The sequence below is a fragment of the Podarcis tiliguerta genome (genome assembly GCF_965153285.1).
Source record: "Podarcis tiliguerta genome assembly, chromosome: 8".
Lineage (NCBI taxonomy): Eukaryota > Metazoa > Chordata > Lepidosauria > Squamata > Lacertidae > Podarcis > Podarcis tiliguerta.
Window position 1 is genome coordinate 67,637,108 of NC_139541.1, and position 15,839 is coordinate 67,652,946.

General features: G+C 43.6%; 1 protein-coding gene across 4 annotated transcripts; it reads left to right on the forward strand.

Annotated features, from left to right (window-relative positions):
• Positions 1 to 807: 807 nt before the first annotated feature.
• On the forward strand, positions 808 to 15,556 carry PPP1R8 (protein phosphatase 1 regulatory subunit 8). 4 transcript variants are annotated; one of them, XR_014514747.1, is made up of 8 exons: positions 808 to 946; positions 5,486 to 5,546; positions 6,793 to 6,946; positions 10,391 to 10,611; positions 11,094 to 11,238; positions 11,438 to 11,502; positions 13,084 to 13,711; positions 13,757 to 15,556. XR_014514747.1 is itself a non-coding variant. In XM_083455795.1 (7 exons), exons 1-7 carry the CDS (start codon positions 858 to 860, stop codon positions 13,435 to 13,437), a joined length of 1,089 nt encoding a protein of 362 aa, XP_083311921.1. In that variant the 5' UTR covers positions 808 to 857; the 3' UTR covers positions 13,438 to 15,556. The 4 variants fall into 4 exon arrangements, 2 of the variants coding, with proteins under 2 accessions (XP_083311921.1, XP_083311922.1); XR_014514748.1 differs by having other exon boundaries at positions 829 to 3,087; XM_083455795.1 differs by having other exon boundaries at positions 13,084 to 15,556.
• The last annotated feature ends 283 nt before the right edge of the window (positions 15,557 to 15,839 follow it).

Sequence of the window (15,839 nt, forward strand, 5' to 3'; positions counted from 1 at the left end):
CTTTGACATTCCGATAATTTATTATGCTGCTAGTTTTTGCTATACTGGAGTCCTTTGGGAGGAAGCACATAATATAATTTAATAAATTTTATAGTTAATGCTTCTGACATGAATTTGTGTCTGGAAGTTTGCATCGTAATAAATTAGTTTTTAAAACAAGTGACAGGAACTTCTGAAACGCTGTTCCTGATAAATATAGTGTATGCCTCATTCTGTGAGGGTTTTTTTTTTAAAAAGAAAAGTGAAAGTGGATAATATGCACAGGGTCATCAGCAATTGGGAGCCAATGGATTAGAGCTAATAGTTTTATCAAAATCTTGCTCAGGAGGTGCCAGTGTTACAAAAAGTTAGATAATTTAATGCAATGACTGATAACTTGCATCGCGACGCTTCTTCCCCTTTTATGTGTAATGTGTTTATACCATTTGTAATACAGTAAGAAATGAATTACACATCAAAAATAAGTGAAGGGGAGGAAAATGAGAGTGAAGCCTGCAGATTGCAGTTAAGGAGCGGGCCGAGTGGGGAAATGAGACGAAGCCCAGCGCTCCGCATCGGGCCGTTTGGACTTCTGCCGTCAACATGGCCGCTGCCGCCGCGGCATCCCACGCGACTGACAGACATCGGAGCTGAAGCCTAAGCGCACCGCCAGGTTCCCGCGCTTTTCGTACCGTCGCTTTGACGTCGCTACGCAACGCCGCGCTCGAGCTTCTCTACACCAGACCAGACGTGACCCGCGCTGCTCCCTCTTCCACAAACCCGCCTCGCCGCGGTGCATCCCGGGATCGCCTCCCGCCCGCCGGGTCTTCCAGCTTCCCGGCGTGCCCCGCGCCCAGCTGAATGGGGGCAGTCACAAGATGGCGGCGAACGCGAACTCTGCCGGTGGTGGCGGCGGCGGCGGCAGTGGCGGTGGCGGGATCCTCCCACTTTTTGACTGCCCGACCTGGTGAGGGCGGGGGCCTGTGGCGCTGGAGAGCGGGAAAGGGTCCCGCCGTGCAGAAGGGCCTATATTTCCCCCGGGGAGACGGGAGCGGCATCATGAAGCGGGGAGTGGGCCTGGGTGCAGCAGCCCCTGCAAGCGGGGGAAGGACCGGGAAAGTGCTACGCGCCCTGGAATGTTATGCACCTATATATATTTAATATATATTTTAAAAAATCAATTTTTAAAAACCTACGGAGGGTGCTTCTGAGCATGGACAGAGAACGTGTTTCTTACACTGCTGTGTGGAGTTAAAAGGGCGTCTCTGAACATGAGCAGAGTGCCTGTCTGAGCAGAGTGAAGGGAGGGTATTTCTGCGCCTGGAAGGCAAGGAGGGAAACGACCCGTTTTATCACGGAGCGTGCCTGTCTAGTAAAACAATTTCATTCAGTACTGCTAAACTCGGAAATATGGGAGTGAGTGCTTCTAGTCATGTTTGATCTGCACTTTAAGCATTTGTGGCTGGGTGCCCCTGCGCAAAGGCCCATTTGATCGTAGCTGCGATGCTTTGGAGGAGAGACAACCTTCTTGCAAAGAGGAATGACGGTTTGTTGAGGTCTGAGTAGCAGGTCATGTTTATGGCTGGGGCGATTAAGCAAAACATGAAATCTGGGGCTCTCTGGAGTTGTGTTGAAAGATGTACACAGTGACCTGCATCTAAGGGATATATTTTCAGTATTGCCTATGTGTGTTTTTCGCTGCCAGGTACTGGCCAGCACTGTGAATTCTGTCTTTGTTGAGGTGTTTACATGCTAATTGAACCTAGGTGTCTAGGAAAATTCTTTGTTTTATTTGAGAACTAGGTCATGCAAGTATGTCTAAAATTCAGAAAACTTTTTTTAAAAAAGTGTTAGTATTGTGGGTTGGAGAAGCAAAAGAAAATGTGTCTTTGGGGGATTACTCCCTGCTGGAAATGGATCATTCATTTTACTTGTTCGGTATTCTGCTTCAATGGCTGTTGAGCCTACTAAGCGTGTGTGTCCTGCAGTTTCTTCTTCATACAGAAACAATTTTCTTCTGTGCCAATTCTAGGAGTTACATAGGTAACTGCACCAGTGTTTTCTGGGAATTTGTTTTTGAGTAAGAAATTTTATGACAAAAAGCAGTGGTCACTCTGGTCATAGTGCTTGCCCCAGCTGTCTGAAACTATGCTGAAGGACTGAAAGGAAAGGATGAGTTTTTGTAGTATAACACATTGGAATGCATTTGAGTTATAGAATATGCCCTTTTCATCCTAATACATACATACATACATACATACATACATAGTGGCTTAGAGGTTAAGATTCTTCCTTCCTCCAAAGCAGAAGGTGTACTGTAATGTGGTCTGCAACCCACTTTGCCAAAACTGTTCTTGGAAGGATAGGTTTTGATGACAGGACTGGAAGTATGTCATATATGTTCACAGTGAAAGGATTTTGGTAACTGCCCACAAAGTTTATCTTTTGGTACAGATGTCATGTTTCAGTTTTTGGTTAAACAATGAATTATATAATGTGTTCATTAGACTCTCAAAGGATATTAGAGTCTAATGAACACATCTTCCTTTATGATGACGGGGCTGCTAAATCATCAGAAGAGCTCTCTGGGTTGTGACTTAGCAAAGTTTTACCTTCCGTGCTAATTATAGCTAGAGCTATCCACTGTGTCACTCTTTTTTTAATGACAGAAGGAAGAATTATAGTGAGTGGAAGATGGATGACATATTTTTCATAAAATCAAGTTCCAATTTATCTTTTTCTGTGGAAGGATATTGTAATATTTTCCCACCCTTGTTGTTAGATGCTTTTTCTTCTGTCTTTAAAAACTATTTTTCCAAAGCAGTTCACAAAACAGGAAATATAAATAAATAAAATTACAGTTTCACACAGCAAAAACAGCAGTATAAAAATCTAATCAACAAAAAACCAACCAGTCCTAAAAAGCCTGACAATAAAAACAAATTCTAAAAGGCCATCTAAAAATGGGGAGGGAGTGGGCTTGTAGGATTTCCCTGGGAAGAGAGCTGCACAGTCATGTCACCACCACCAAGAAGGACCTTTCTCTACCCACCAATCTGAATTTTAACTAATGACAGGAGGGCCTCTGATGCTAACCTTGGGGCTCAGGTAAGTTCATATGGTTGCTTCTATCTGCCACACAGAGGAACAATGCCCCTGGGTATTGTTCTCCAGCAGTTAACTATTTAGCAGTGAGTTCTAGTACATATTTGGCACAGATTGGGTATGAAATGCTTTGCATGCAGAATGTCCCAGGTGCAACCCCTGGCATCTCCAAATACACTGGAAGAACCCCCTGCCTGAAACTGGATAATCACTGCCAGCCAGTGTTAACAATACTGAGTTAAATGGACCAATGGTTTGACTCAGTATAAGACATCCCCTGGTGTTCCTAAGGCATTGTGACATGCACTGAGTGAGCTTCATATTTCTGATGGAGAAAACCTAAGTAATGGACTCTGAAAAAATTAAGCTAATAAGACCTTGTATTGCTTTTGAGTGTTCAAAGCACTTCATATACATTATCTTGTTATCCTTACAAATACCCTATAAAGCAAGGGGCAAGGAATCTCCAAATCATGGAACTAATTAGGCCTAACAAAGCCGTTTTCCCCAAACTACATCCACCTGCCCCACACCTGTCAGTGTGTGAGATGTCAAGTGTGAGACAGGTAAAGATGTGGCTACAAAGGAACAGTTGAGAACTTGATGTGAGATCCCAGTTGTTGCTTTGCAAATGGGGCTCCTTGATCCGCGAGCCCACTTTGTCCAAGTGCAGGTGCCGTTTGAATTCATACGATGCCCACAAATGGACTTCAAAGGGGCTCCACTGTAATGGTGGTCAAAGTGAGCCCCTTTGAACTTTGGCAGGTGGGCAGCTGCGCCCACCTGCCAAAGTTTGCTGGCAAGGTTTGGAAGAAATAAGAATTCGGCCCACTGGCCAGACCCAATTCCTCACTTCTGTTGTAAAGTGAATATTATTATCCCCATGTTATAGATGGTGTGAGACACCTAGCAACTTCATAGCAGATTTGAATGGCCAACTCCCAGTTTGTAGCTCACTCTCTTAGCCACTATTACAGGCTAGGCAAACTCAGCCCTCCAGATGTTTTGGGACTACAACTCCCATCATCCCTAGCTAACGGTCAGGGATGATGGGAATTGTAGTCTCAAAACATCTGTAGGGCCGAGTTTGCCAATGCCTGCACTATTACAAACAAGCGCCATGTTGTAGATGGTGTGAGACACTGAGGCGGAAACACCTAGTGACTTCATAGCAGATTTGAATGGGGAACTCCCAATTTGTAGCTCACTCTCTTAGCCACTGTTACAAACAAGCCCCTCTAAATGAAGTATAATGACTTCTGAATAACACAGAAAACCTTAAGTGTTTGCAAACACGGTTTTTGTTTTCTTCCATACTATATTACTTAAATGAGATATCCATTACTGTAGAGGAGTTCTTATCAAAAGGGGTGTGCCAGTAGGTCTTACTCCACTGAAGGTATGTGCAAAGCCCAACTGGATCAGGCAAAAGGTCAACTAGTATGCAATATCAAAGGAAGCTGCCTTACACTGAGACCAGTGCTCTGCCCACCTCAGGGATAGAGAACCACCAGATATGGTTGGATACCCATCAGCCCCACCTACCATGGCCAGTGATCCAGAATTATGAGAATTTAGGTTCAACAGTGCCTAGAGGGCACTGGTTCCCCATCCCTGGTTTACTTTCACTGGCAGTAGCTCTCCATGCTTTCAAACAGGAGTTTTTCCAGCCCTACCTGGAGATGCTGGGAATTGAGCCTGGGCCCATTTGCATGCAATGCATGTGCTCTGCCACTGAGCTATGGCTCTTCTCTTAATGCAGATTCTGGTCACTATTGTTGCCAGTAGTCATGAGTAGGCCTGGCCCAATCTATTCCACTTTAGAGCCATGTAAGCTAGTGACCAGCATCTCGTCTTATGGTAGTGCCATACTATACATTGTCTGAAGACCCATGTACATGGCAGTGTCCTAAAGGTGCTGACTATTAATTTCACTTCAGCTCATACTTTTTGCACCAATTTCCTGTGTTAAAGTCCAGGTTTTCCATCTATCTAATTTCAATGTGTTGCAGCATTTATGGTTAACGTACAGTGGTACCTCGGGTTACATACACTTCAGGTTACATGCACTTCAGGTTACAGACTCCGCTAACCCAAAAATAGTACCTCGGGTTAAGAACTTTGCTTCAGGATGAGAACAGAAATTGTGCTCCAGCGGCACGGCGGCAACAGGAGGCCTCATTAGCTAAAATGGTGCTTCAGGTTAAGAACAGTTTCAGGTTAAGAATGGACCTCTGGAACGAATTAAGTACTTAACCCGAGGTACCACTGTATTGCTTAAGAAAGAAAGTATGAGAGTTGGATTTTGTTTTTATGGTGACTTCAGATCAATGGGTAACTGTAGGGGTTCTAAATGTGACTTTATTACAAAACAAAACATATTTCTGTTTTTGTTTCCTAGGGCAGGAAAGCCTCCCCCCGGGTTGCACCTGGATGTAGTCAAAGGAGACAAACTTATTGAGGTATGAAAACAAATTATCCTGGACCAGGAATACACTTATAGTACTGGATAGCTATAGAAATAGTCACAAGCATCTAGCACAGCGATAAAATCTCCTGCATCCTTTTCCCTTTCTCTCCCGCAATGTCTGATGAGCACTTTCAGCAAGCTCCCTGAGTTGCTTCCCATTTTGCTTGAATACCCACTATACATCCAAGTATTCCAAAGTACCTTAGAAGCAGGTGTTGGTACCCAGTGCTTCCTTCTGGCATCACCTTTTAACAGGTGACAGTTCAGAACTAGAAGGGCAAACCTATTTTTTGCTGTTCTGAGGGGGTTGTGTTAGTTTTCACAGTAACTGAATCCCAGAGATTTCCATTTTACAGTCAAGTATGACGAAGAGATGTGCTGAAGGGCTCCCAGGTCCAAATTCAATTGTAGCATGCCAAGGAGGGAATGGACTGTGTTGACACAAGAATTGCCCATATCTCTGCTTATTAACATGAGATATTTACCTCCAAACTAAGCGCCTGTCTGTTTGAACTGTAAGCATCCCCTAGGATGGAATACCTTTCGAGCCCCACAAATCTGAAAGCAGCAACACTGTAAATTGTCAGTTGCAACGTACACATGTTGTTCAATTCACACAGGTTTCTTAAGCACTTGATACTAACCAAGCCATCTTTACCTTTGTTCTCGTTTCAAGGTCAAAGGTATAACTAGTGATCGGCTAGGTCTAAAAAGTGCAACATCAAAACAAGCCATGAAGTAATCAAGCTCAGTGTGTGGAGGATCACACTGGGTTATAACTCAGAGGCACAAATGAGTTTTTACCCATCTTGTGGCTTCAGCAGCAGTGAAGCTGATCCTTTGTTCCCATTTCAACTTGTAAAAGCTGTTTCTATCTTTACCAATAGCAATACCAAGAAACATAATTGCTGCATGGAACATCATTTTTAATTTGTAACTGAATATGGCCACTCCCCTGGCACAGGCATCCCCAAACCTGGCCCTCCAGCTGTTTTGGGACTACAACTCCCATCATCCCTAGCTAACAGGACCAGTGGTCAGGGATGATGGGAATTGTAGTCCCAAAACAGCTGGAGGGCCGAGTTTGGGGATGCCTGGTCTAGCAGCACTGATAAAAAATGGATAAGCCCTTCCCTCTGTTGCTGATAGCTCATAGTCTTCTGTAGCAGCAGCAGTCATGATGGAAATGTCTTCTTTTTGTGACCTTATGTTGCTGTCTGTCTGATGTCTTATCATAGAAACTGATCATTGATGAAAAGAAATACTATCTCTTTGGGAGAAACCCTGACCTGTGCGACTTCACCATTGATCACCAGTCATGCTCTCGGGTCCATGCTGCCTTAGTCTACCACAAACACCTGAAGAGGGTTTTTCTTATAGACCTCAACAGCAGTAAGTTGATTGATAATTAAGCAGGTAATATACAGGGGTGGGTGGTGCAAAAGGAATGCTTGGGGTGAATTTTCAAGGGAGCTGGGATTTGTTTATCCTTACATTTAGCTGAAGTAGAAAAAGGCTTCATTATAGGAACCATGGTGGCCAGTGTTAGAAACTGGGATAGAAAAGCTAGGAGCCAAATGGCTTCTGGGACCTGGGTTGTGGGCACCAAAACAGAATGCCTAGTCCCCACTGGGGTGGGGGGTTGGCAACACTTTTTATTTATAGTACGCACAGGACCAGTGGTCAGGGATTATGGGAATTGTAGTCCCAAAACAGCTATCCTATCCTAGTTTAGGATAGTACGTACCCCGGACATGATCTCTTTCAGCTTCTGCCTTCTGGAAGAAGGTATAGGGTTATAAAGGCCAGGACTAGCCGCCTGAGAAACAGTTTCTATGCAAATGCAGTTCTGGTTCTAAATGCAGCATAAGGGGGTTCTATAGTATAGTGTATTTTAAAATGGGGTTTTAGAGTTTTTACGGGTTTTTGAATGTTTTATGTAGTTTTGTAGTAGTTTTATGTAGTTTTTCAATCTCATTGTCCTGCATGGGACAGTGACAATAAAGATATATCAATATCGATTATTTTGAAAAGCATGAACTAATACGCAATTCACATAAGTGACACATTGTTAATATCACATTTTTAGCAGAAATCGTTAATACATGTTTAATTTGGTGTTTACAATGAAAATATTGGTACCATACTTCAGTTTTCAAAACACTCTACTCTTTATTGTTAAACTCCTTAACATATTGTCTGTCCTTAATATATACTTCGAGCACTTACATTTCAGTAATCCCTGAGTGTCAGCCAGGTGCAAAAAATGGCACCTGGGCTTTTTGAGGTGCTCGCAAATGGAGTACCTTGAGGTGCAAAATGCACCTGGTGCCCTGCTAATTTCAAACCCTGATGGTGTCATTTCCAAAAAGCATGCCCTGGTGGTTTCCACTATAGCTTTAAGACTCCCATGGCAGTGGGTGGTGGAAATTGGAGAAGGTGCTGTTGAAACAGTACTTTTCTGAGCAACATTCTCAAGTCATCTTTCTTCCCCATAGCTATATTATTATTACTATCATTACAGGGCCTTCACTGCAATTGCTCCAAGGCTTTAGAATGGCCTCCCTAGCGAGGTTCATCCCTGATCTGTTCTTGTGGCTTTTTCAGATAAGTTGCTGCACTCAGAAAGGGATGCTGTGGTCTTGTGTTGCCACTGTCAATTTGTATTGTATATTATTGACTTGTGTTCATTGCTGTTTTAAGGGTTCACAGATTTTAGCTGGTCTTCGTCCCAAAGCCAAAATTTGTTTTTTTTAAAATAATTTTTATTAACAGGCCAATCATATCACATTGTTCAAATCACATTAATTCCAGATTATACAGCCAAATTTTAAATTTTTTGGGGGTACCCATATATCAAGCTCCGCACGAGTCCAAATTCCAGATGACTCCAGACATCACTTATTTGCTGCTTTTGTTCGACAGTTCCATCCAGTTCGATTCGGATAGACGTTTATTACCTTCTTTCTCTTCTTGTTGTTATCATTTATTCCTTTCTTTGCGATCTCTGATAATTTTCACAAACAGATTGAAAGATTTGGTGTCGCTGTGTGGGTTTTGTAGTCTTCCAAACTCATATTATTCAGGAACAGCCTCTGTTAGATACTTCCATAAACGAAATTAATCTTCGGTCTGTCCATTATTATTCCTCAGGCTGGCCCGGTAAATCAAATAAATTAATTAGGGGGCTCTGTCAGGTCAAACTTGCATTCCAGCATTCCTCCTCTTCGCACTGATACTCCTCCCCCTCATCTTCTTCTCCGGCCGGCCTGTCTTGGCGAGACGCCATTTCTTTTTAACTGCGTCATAGAAATTCCTCCTTCTCACCGTTTGATCTTCTCTTGTTGTATTATATTTCCTCCCACACAAATCTTAAAGTTCTGTTTATGAATTGTTAGAACGTGACGATCTTATTTCTTCCTGGGGTGGAGGGTATTATTATCACATCATGCAAGGGAAATCGGAAAGGTTTTTCCCTCCACCCCCCCTTCATTCCAGCCATACATTCTCTTAGTAGTAGTTCAGCAAAAGATTTACTTATCCATCCGTCACTCCCGGTCACAGAGATCCATTAGTCAGCAGTCCTTATCTCGAGTTTCACTTGATATATGTGCTTCAGCCTTCCAAATCTATTATTCTCCAATTAGTTCCAATTATAATTCCAAGCTGAAGCAACCAGCACGCGCTGATTGGAATCGGCGTCGGGAAGATCTGACTCCACCGAGGGCTTGTGCCAAGTGTTCCGCACCCCCATCTCTCAAATCAGGGGGTGCATTGTAAACACCGCTGGCAGGGCAGACCCCCCCATACCCTTGGGGGGGGGAAGGCTGCCTACTTCCCATAGCAGCCCCTTAATACCTCGTATGGGTCAGAGAGATGTTATTGTCAGCCATCTTCCAACGCGCCACCTAGTGGCCCCCCAAAGCCAAAATTTGAGGGTGCCAGAATCCTCCCCCAATTACAAGCTTACATGTTTGTCCAGGACATTCACTTCCCCTCCTCGCCAGCTCTTACGTTTGGAGCTGGAGTGGTTGGGGCCAACCCCATAGTTGTGGAAACCAAGAGCAACTTCAGGAACAATCTCCAGCCCCTTCCCTAACTCCAAATTTGGAGTTGGGAGGAAGAGAGTATTTTGGTAACGCGATGCTGAGGCCCTTTTGAATGTCTTCATCACCAAAACAGCCAGCCTCACCCTTTGCTTTGAGAGCACTGGGCAGGCAGGAAAGTGCTGCTGCTGCCATCACATGTGCCAACACAGCCAGCCCTAGAACTGCAGCTCCTCCTGGAAGCATAGCTCAGCTGTGGTCTGAAGGCACATGAGCCTGCCACCTTACTGAACTAAGCAGATTTAGTCTGATCAGTGTCTGGATGGGTGACCACCAGGGAACACCTTTGTACTTTATTTCATATGTATATACCTCTTGATTGTAAGGAGGGAAACGCAAAGCCAATAAACCACATTGAGTTCTGTAACGGAAGAAAGGTAGAACAGAAATGTATGAAAATAAACAAACAAATAAAACTAACCTCTTAAAGCCGAAGAATTACTCTAACCACCCAAGTTCCTTCTGACTCATACCAGAGGCCAATGGATCGTTTGCCATAGTGAGCAAAATTGCAGAAGACTGGCTGTTTAGTGCTGCTTGTCTCTTGGAAGCTGTTTCAAAAGCCTTGGAAAATTGGGTTGCAAATGTTTCATTTAATCAACTAATTCAGATTTTCCTGGAAGAACACAGTGAAATAATTTCATACACTTTCAGTGGGGCCCCACATCTAGCTTTGAATAAACTGACAGCTAATGGACAGTTTCTTCTTTTTTTATTCCAATATTCCCAGCACATGGCACGTTTTTGGGTCATATTCGTTTGGAGCCTCATAAACCACAGCAGATTCCCATTGACTCTACGGTTTCCTTTGGTGCCTCCACAAGGGCCTATACTCTGAGGGAAAAACCTCAGACGTTGCCCTCTGCAGTAAAAGGAGACGAGAAGATGACCAGTGAGGACGACGAGCTCAAGGGTTTGCTTGGACTTCCAGAAGAGGAGACAGAATTAGATGTGAGTTCACCCACAGCATGACACCCATTTTACCTTGTGGAGGGAGCACAGGGTTCCTTGGCTGGAAGCATGGCATAAGCAACAGCACCAGAACAAAAGTCTTCTCACCTTGCAAATGTTAGTCTGTGCTTGTGTGTGACATACCTACTTTTGCAGCCCTCCATGGTCTGGCAAGTATGGCCAGACCTTTTCATAGAATTGTAGAGTTGGAGGGTCTGTGAATGTCATCTAGTCCAACCCTTTGCAAGGCAGGAACATTTTGCACAAAGTGGGGCTCCAACCCACAACCGTGAGTCTAGACCACTAGACCAAATTCCCATTCTCCCCCAGCTAAAACAGGTGACTGTTCAGGCAGGCTACCAGCTGACTTGCAGTTGGCTTGCTCCTATAATATTTTGGGCACCTTGAAGCCTGTCCAATCCTAAATGCTCATGGGGGCAGGAGATGGGGAGTTTAATCTTTATTCTTTGTTGGTTTTTTAGAACCTGACAGAATTTAACACAGCCCATAACAAGAGGATCTCCACGTTAACTATAGAAGAAGGAAATTTGGATATCCAGAGACCAAAAAGAAAACGAAAGAATTCCAGAGTAACATTCAGTGATGATGACGAAATCATCAATCCAGGTGAGCACTGTGGATGTGTTCTATGTAGGCTTCGCTGCATATTGCTATCTGTTCCATGAGCATTAATAGATAGAGGTTTTGCTGGTAATAACCTTTCACTTTGAGAAAGCTGGCATTAAATCCCCTTCGGTGCTGAATACACTCTTCAAAATCCATTTTAAAACTAACCACGGTATTTCAATCTGATTTACCCATACAGAGGATGTGGACCCTTCTGTTGGACGCTTCAGAAACATGGTACAGACTGCAGTTGTCCCAGTGAAGGTATGCTTCTAAATCAGAAAACAGCCTGTTAACATAGCCTGTGAAAACTGCTGTCTTAGATAGCGATAGTTGTATCCAGGATAATATTAGATCCAGATGTTTGGTTCTTTTTATTGCTAGACCAGTAGAAATACGTTTATAGGTAAGACGTGTCAATAGGACTTGCAGCCGCGTCCTAATGACATTTTACATTTTACCTTTGCTTTGTACTGTGGATTGCAGTTTAACCTTTTTAATTTTTTTTTTTATTTAGAAAGACATGGTTAAGTTATAAGTAGTCATTTTTTATAATGCAACAAAAAGGCTTCTGGCAAGCCCGTGCTATGCCCCTTCCTCGATCAATGAGTTGTTTCCATTACAGTGGTACCTCGGGTTAAGTACTTAATTCGTTCCGGAGGTCCGTTCTTAACCTGAAACTGTTCTTAACCTGAAGCACCACTTTAGCTAATGGGGCGTCCTGCTGCTGCGCCGCTGCGCAATTTCTGTTCTCATCCTGAAGCAAAGTTCTTAACCCGAGGTACTATTTCTGGGTTAGCAGAGTCTGTAACCTGACCCGTATGTAACCCGAGGTACCACTGTACTTAAAAAGAAAACACCAAAGGCAGCCACCTCAAGGCAGTCACAGTTGCAAGTGACAGCCTTACTTAGGCCTGTGCCTTGGAATTAATGAACTCAGGGAAGATTTGGATTGTCAAAAAAGTAATATGTTGTTAATACCACTTCCTGCTGCTCTATAATGCAGTTGTATTCTGTGCAGCTTCCTAGATGGCTATGACATGTTTCCCACTGTTCTCTGCTTTTTGTCCGTGCCAAGTGACATTATGTTCCGGTAGGAATGGAGAGTTGTTAGGTTAAACCAGATAAAACAGATGACATCCTTGGAACCTCTTACTGTGTTGTGACCAAGCAACCAATTCCCTGAGGGTATTACTCCTTGCCAGGTTCATTCCAGCAAGTACTTAATGAAAGTGATGATGGAACTGACAGGAATGGGCTTGATGCTACAAAGTACAGTGGTGCCTCGCAAGACAAAATTAATTCGTTCCGCGAGTCTCTTCGTCTAGCGGTTTTTTCGCCTTGCGAAGCAACCCTATTAGCGGATTAGCGGATTAGCGCTATTAGCGGTTTAGCGGCTATGAAAGGCTTAAGGTATTAGCGGATTAGCTGCTAAAAGGCTATTAGCAGCTTAGCGGCTTAGAAAAAGGGGGTGGGGAGCGAAAAAAAATCTCAAGACTTGCAAGACATTTTTGTCTTGCGAAGCAAGCCCATAGGGAAATTCGTCCTGCGAAGCGCATTGAAAAACGGAAAACCCTTTCGTCTAGCGGGTTTTCCGTCTTGCGAGGCATTCGTCTTGCGGGGCACCACTGTAGTTGCACTATGCAACTCATTGCATCCACCCGAGGGCCACATCAAACATGAAAACCAAGCCGATTCAGGCACTAATTCTTCATACACCATATAAATTATGAAGATTTAATATATACCAATGAATATTTGGAAAGAGGGAAGCACAGATTCCTCTTCGGTGGTTTGCATTGAGAGATTGTTTCAAAAAGTAAATTGTTGTCCTTTCTACTGCAGAAAAAGCGGATGGACAACTCCGGTTCCCTGAGCGCGGATGAGTCTGCCACGCGGCGCATGCAGAACTTTCCCTATAGCGGAGGATTGTACGGCGGCTTGCCTCCCACTCACAACGAGACAGGTGCCCAGGCCCATAGCATTCACGGCACTGCGCTCATTGGAGGCCTGCCAATGCCCTATCCTAATCTTGCCCCGGATGTGGACTTGACTCCGGTTGCACCCTCAACGGTCACCATGAACCCAGCTCCAAACCCTGCTGTCTTTAATCCCGAAGTTGTGAATGAGCCCAAGAAGAAGAAGTATGCAAAAGAAGCTTGGCCGGGCAAGAAGCCTACCCCTTCTCTCTTGATCTGAGGAGCAGAGCTTGATCTGTCCTGGGAGACAGGAGCACAGCCAGCCAGAGTGGACAAAAAACTCTTCCAAGTGCAGCACCCACAGCTTTCAGAATCTGGGTCCTAACTGTGTGTCATAGCCAGGTTACAGGGGTAAGCTCCCCTACAAAACCAACCTCTGGAAGAACTCTACAGGCATCTAGAAAAGAGAGGTGTCCCCCCCCCCCCATCTGCGGAACCACACTGCCTAACAGCCTTTTCTTCTTTTACTCAACCCTGGTTATTTTTATCCTAAGGTTATTCATGAATTTAAGGGGCACCATGGTTATTTTTATCCTAAGGTTATTCATGAATTTAAGGGGCACTGTCAGGTAACACAGAGTCAAAATTAACAACTCTGTCTTGCAGAGTTCAGCTTAACCAGCTGGTCTCAGATGAACATTCATCCTCAGAAGTGTATGTGGACCTGATCAGTTCTCTAAAGAAGCACCTGGTTCGGGTATACGTAGTTACTCCTGTAAGTCAGATAACCATGGCTTGCTTTTAAACATGTGGATCATGAAGTGCTTTAGTCTAGGTACACCCTGTTGTGCTTGCCTTGTAAGTGAGTATCATCTTGAAGGCTGGAAGCACAGGGGAAATGGTAAGAAATAAAAATCAAGCAGATTATTTGCTGCTTAGCATTCTAGATTGAATGCACCAAGAAGGAAAGGAATATCAAATGAGAGCTCTTAAGGTACTTTTAACAGTGGCCCTTCCAGAGAAAAAGCAGTGTACTTGCATAGCACTCCGTGTGGGTTGGTTTCCTATACACAAGCAGAATTTGTCACACAGTTCCCCCCCCCCCCGAACTAATCCCAAAGCCCATGAAAGGTTAGCCAGTTTCTTAAGTGCATAATGACTGCAGTTCTGTCAAATGGGGTTATTGCGTGAGCTAAAATAGTTTCCGGATCTCAGCTCCACCATTGTGCAGTTCGACTTCTGTTTTTCATTGAACCAAAAGTAGCTCTAAGGCTCTAGTTCCAGATGTTTGGAATCAAAAGACTTGATTGAGATGTGTATATTGTACACACTAAAGTAACTGTGGAAGCAGAGTTGTATTGTCTTTGTTTGAGAGTCTTATTATCCAGGCTCTTGGCACTGGGCAGCCTCTTAATCACACTGCTTGATGGGTCCCTTCTTGGTTCTGTGTACTTAGATGGTTAGTATCTCCAGTGGTTTACTGTTCCCTGTAGTACAACATGGCAGAACAGTGGTCAAAGCTTAGCCAAAGTCAGGCACATCCTGTTTGGTTTGGCTTTTCCCCAGTGGGGTGGGGAGTTAACCACATTCTTAAGTCCTCCAAATGAACCAAGTGGGATTTTAAAAAGCTAGATTGTGTCTGTTATTGCAGAAACATTATCCAAGGTTCCATTTACCACCTAAAGTATTGAGCAGGACAGAGATTTGGGGCCAAATAATTCAGGATATCTGCTGCTGCTGCTTTAAAAAACGAGACAACGTATTCTGTCATGGGGGGAGTCTGAATGGAATATCTTGAAGCCACTTCACTTCTACACAATCTGCTTTTCTCTGTTTCATCTGACGGTGTACATAGGACCCTTTTGTGAAGATGAAGTTGTGTCTATATTGTGTAGTTATATAACATCATAATCTAGGTTGTGATGAAATGGCTCGTGAGCTGTAGGATTCCATACTCCAAATCTTCTGTAGCTTCACTTGCAACCTCTCATCTTTGGGATATTTTTAGTTAACTCTTACCAGGCTATTAAGCAGTCTTCTGGTATGGAAGGCAGCTCTTCAGGATATGTGACCAGTTTAAAGCAGTTAAGGTTTCCCTTGCTGGATTTTAAATGATTTTTTTTTTTTTAAGTGACTTGTTTTGCAAGATGTGTCCCTTGGGATTTTACTGATTGCTGGTCTTGGCCCCTCACCTCCGTGGAATGGTGCAGACTTTAAATTTCAAAATTTTAATTTCTTGGAAGCCAGTTCTGGCCAACATTGAGCATGGGGGAGGATGAGTGAAAGGTGTGGGGCTCTGTACAGAAGTTTGTACATTTGTGTAATAGGCCTTTTCACACTCTGTTGAGCTTTTTACCTGTAACCTTTACTACACTGTAAATTAAATGACTGTTTTGCCAGATTGAGAGTTCAATGTGTGTCCCAAATCTTAACAGCACAGTCGGCCCAGGAAATGATCCTTTGCCATTTCTGGTCTATTTGTTTTAAATATTTCCTTTCCCAAACCAGCTTACAGTATTTTCTGAAGCAGCTTATCGTGTTTTTAAAAAATCAGGAAGAACATCAATCCGTGAACAAGCTAACAGAAAATAATAAAAACAGCAATAAGCAAGAGTCCAATAAATAAATTTTTAAAAGCCTAGGAATATAGGTAAAATGGCACCTAAATGACAGAAGCATTGG

What these genes read in the sequence shown, in the direction of transcription:
- PPP1R8 (XM_083455795.1), top strand. Translation starts at nt 858, where the DNA reads ATGGCGGCGAACGCGAACTCTGCCGGTGGTGGCGGCGGCGGCGGCAGT. An exon ending in CTTTTTGACTGCCCGACCTG is followed by an intron (nt 947 to 5,485) that starts GTGAGGGCGGGG and finishes TTTGTTTCCTAG; the next exon opens with GGCAGGAAAGCCTCCCCCCG. An exon ending in CTGCAGTTGTCCCAGTGAAG is followed by an intron (nt 11,503 to 13,083) that starts GTATGCTTCTAA and finishes TTTCTACTGCAG; the next exon opens with AAAAAGCGGATGGACAACTC.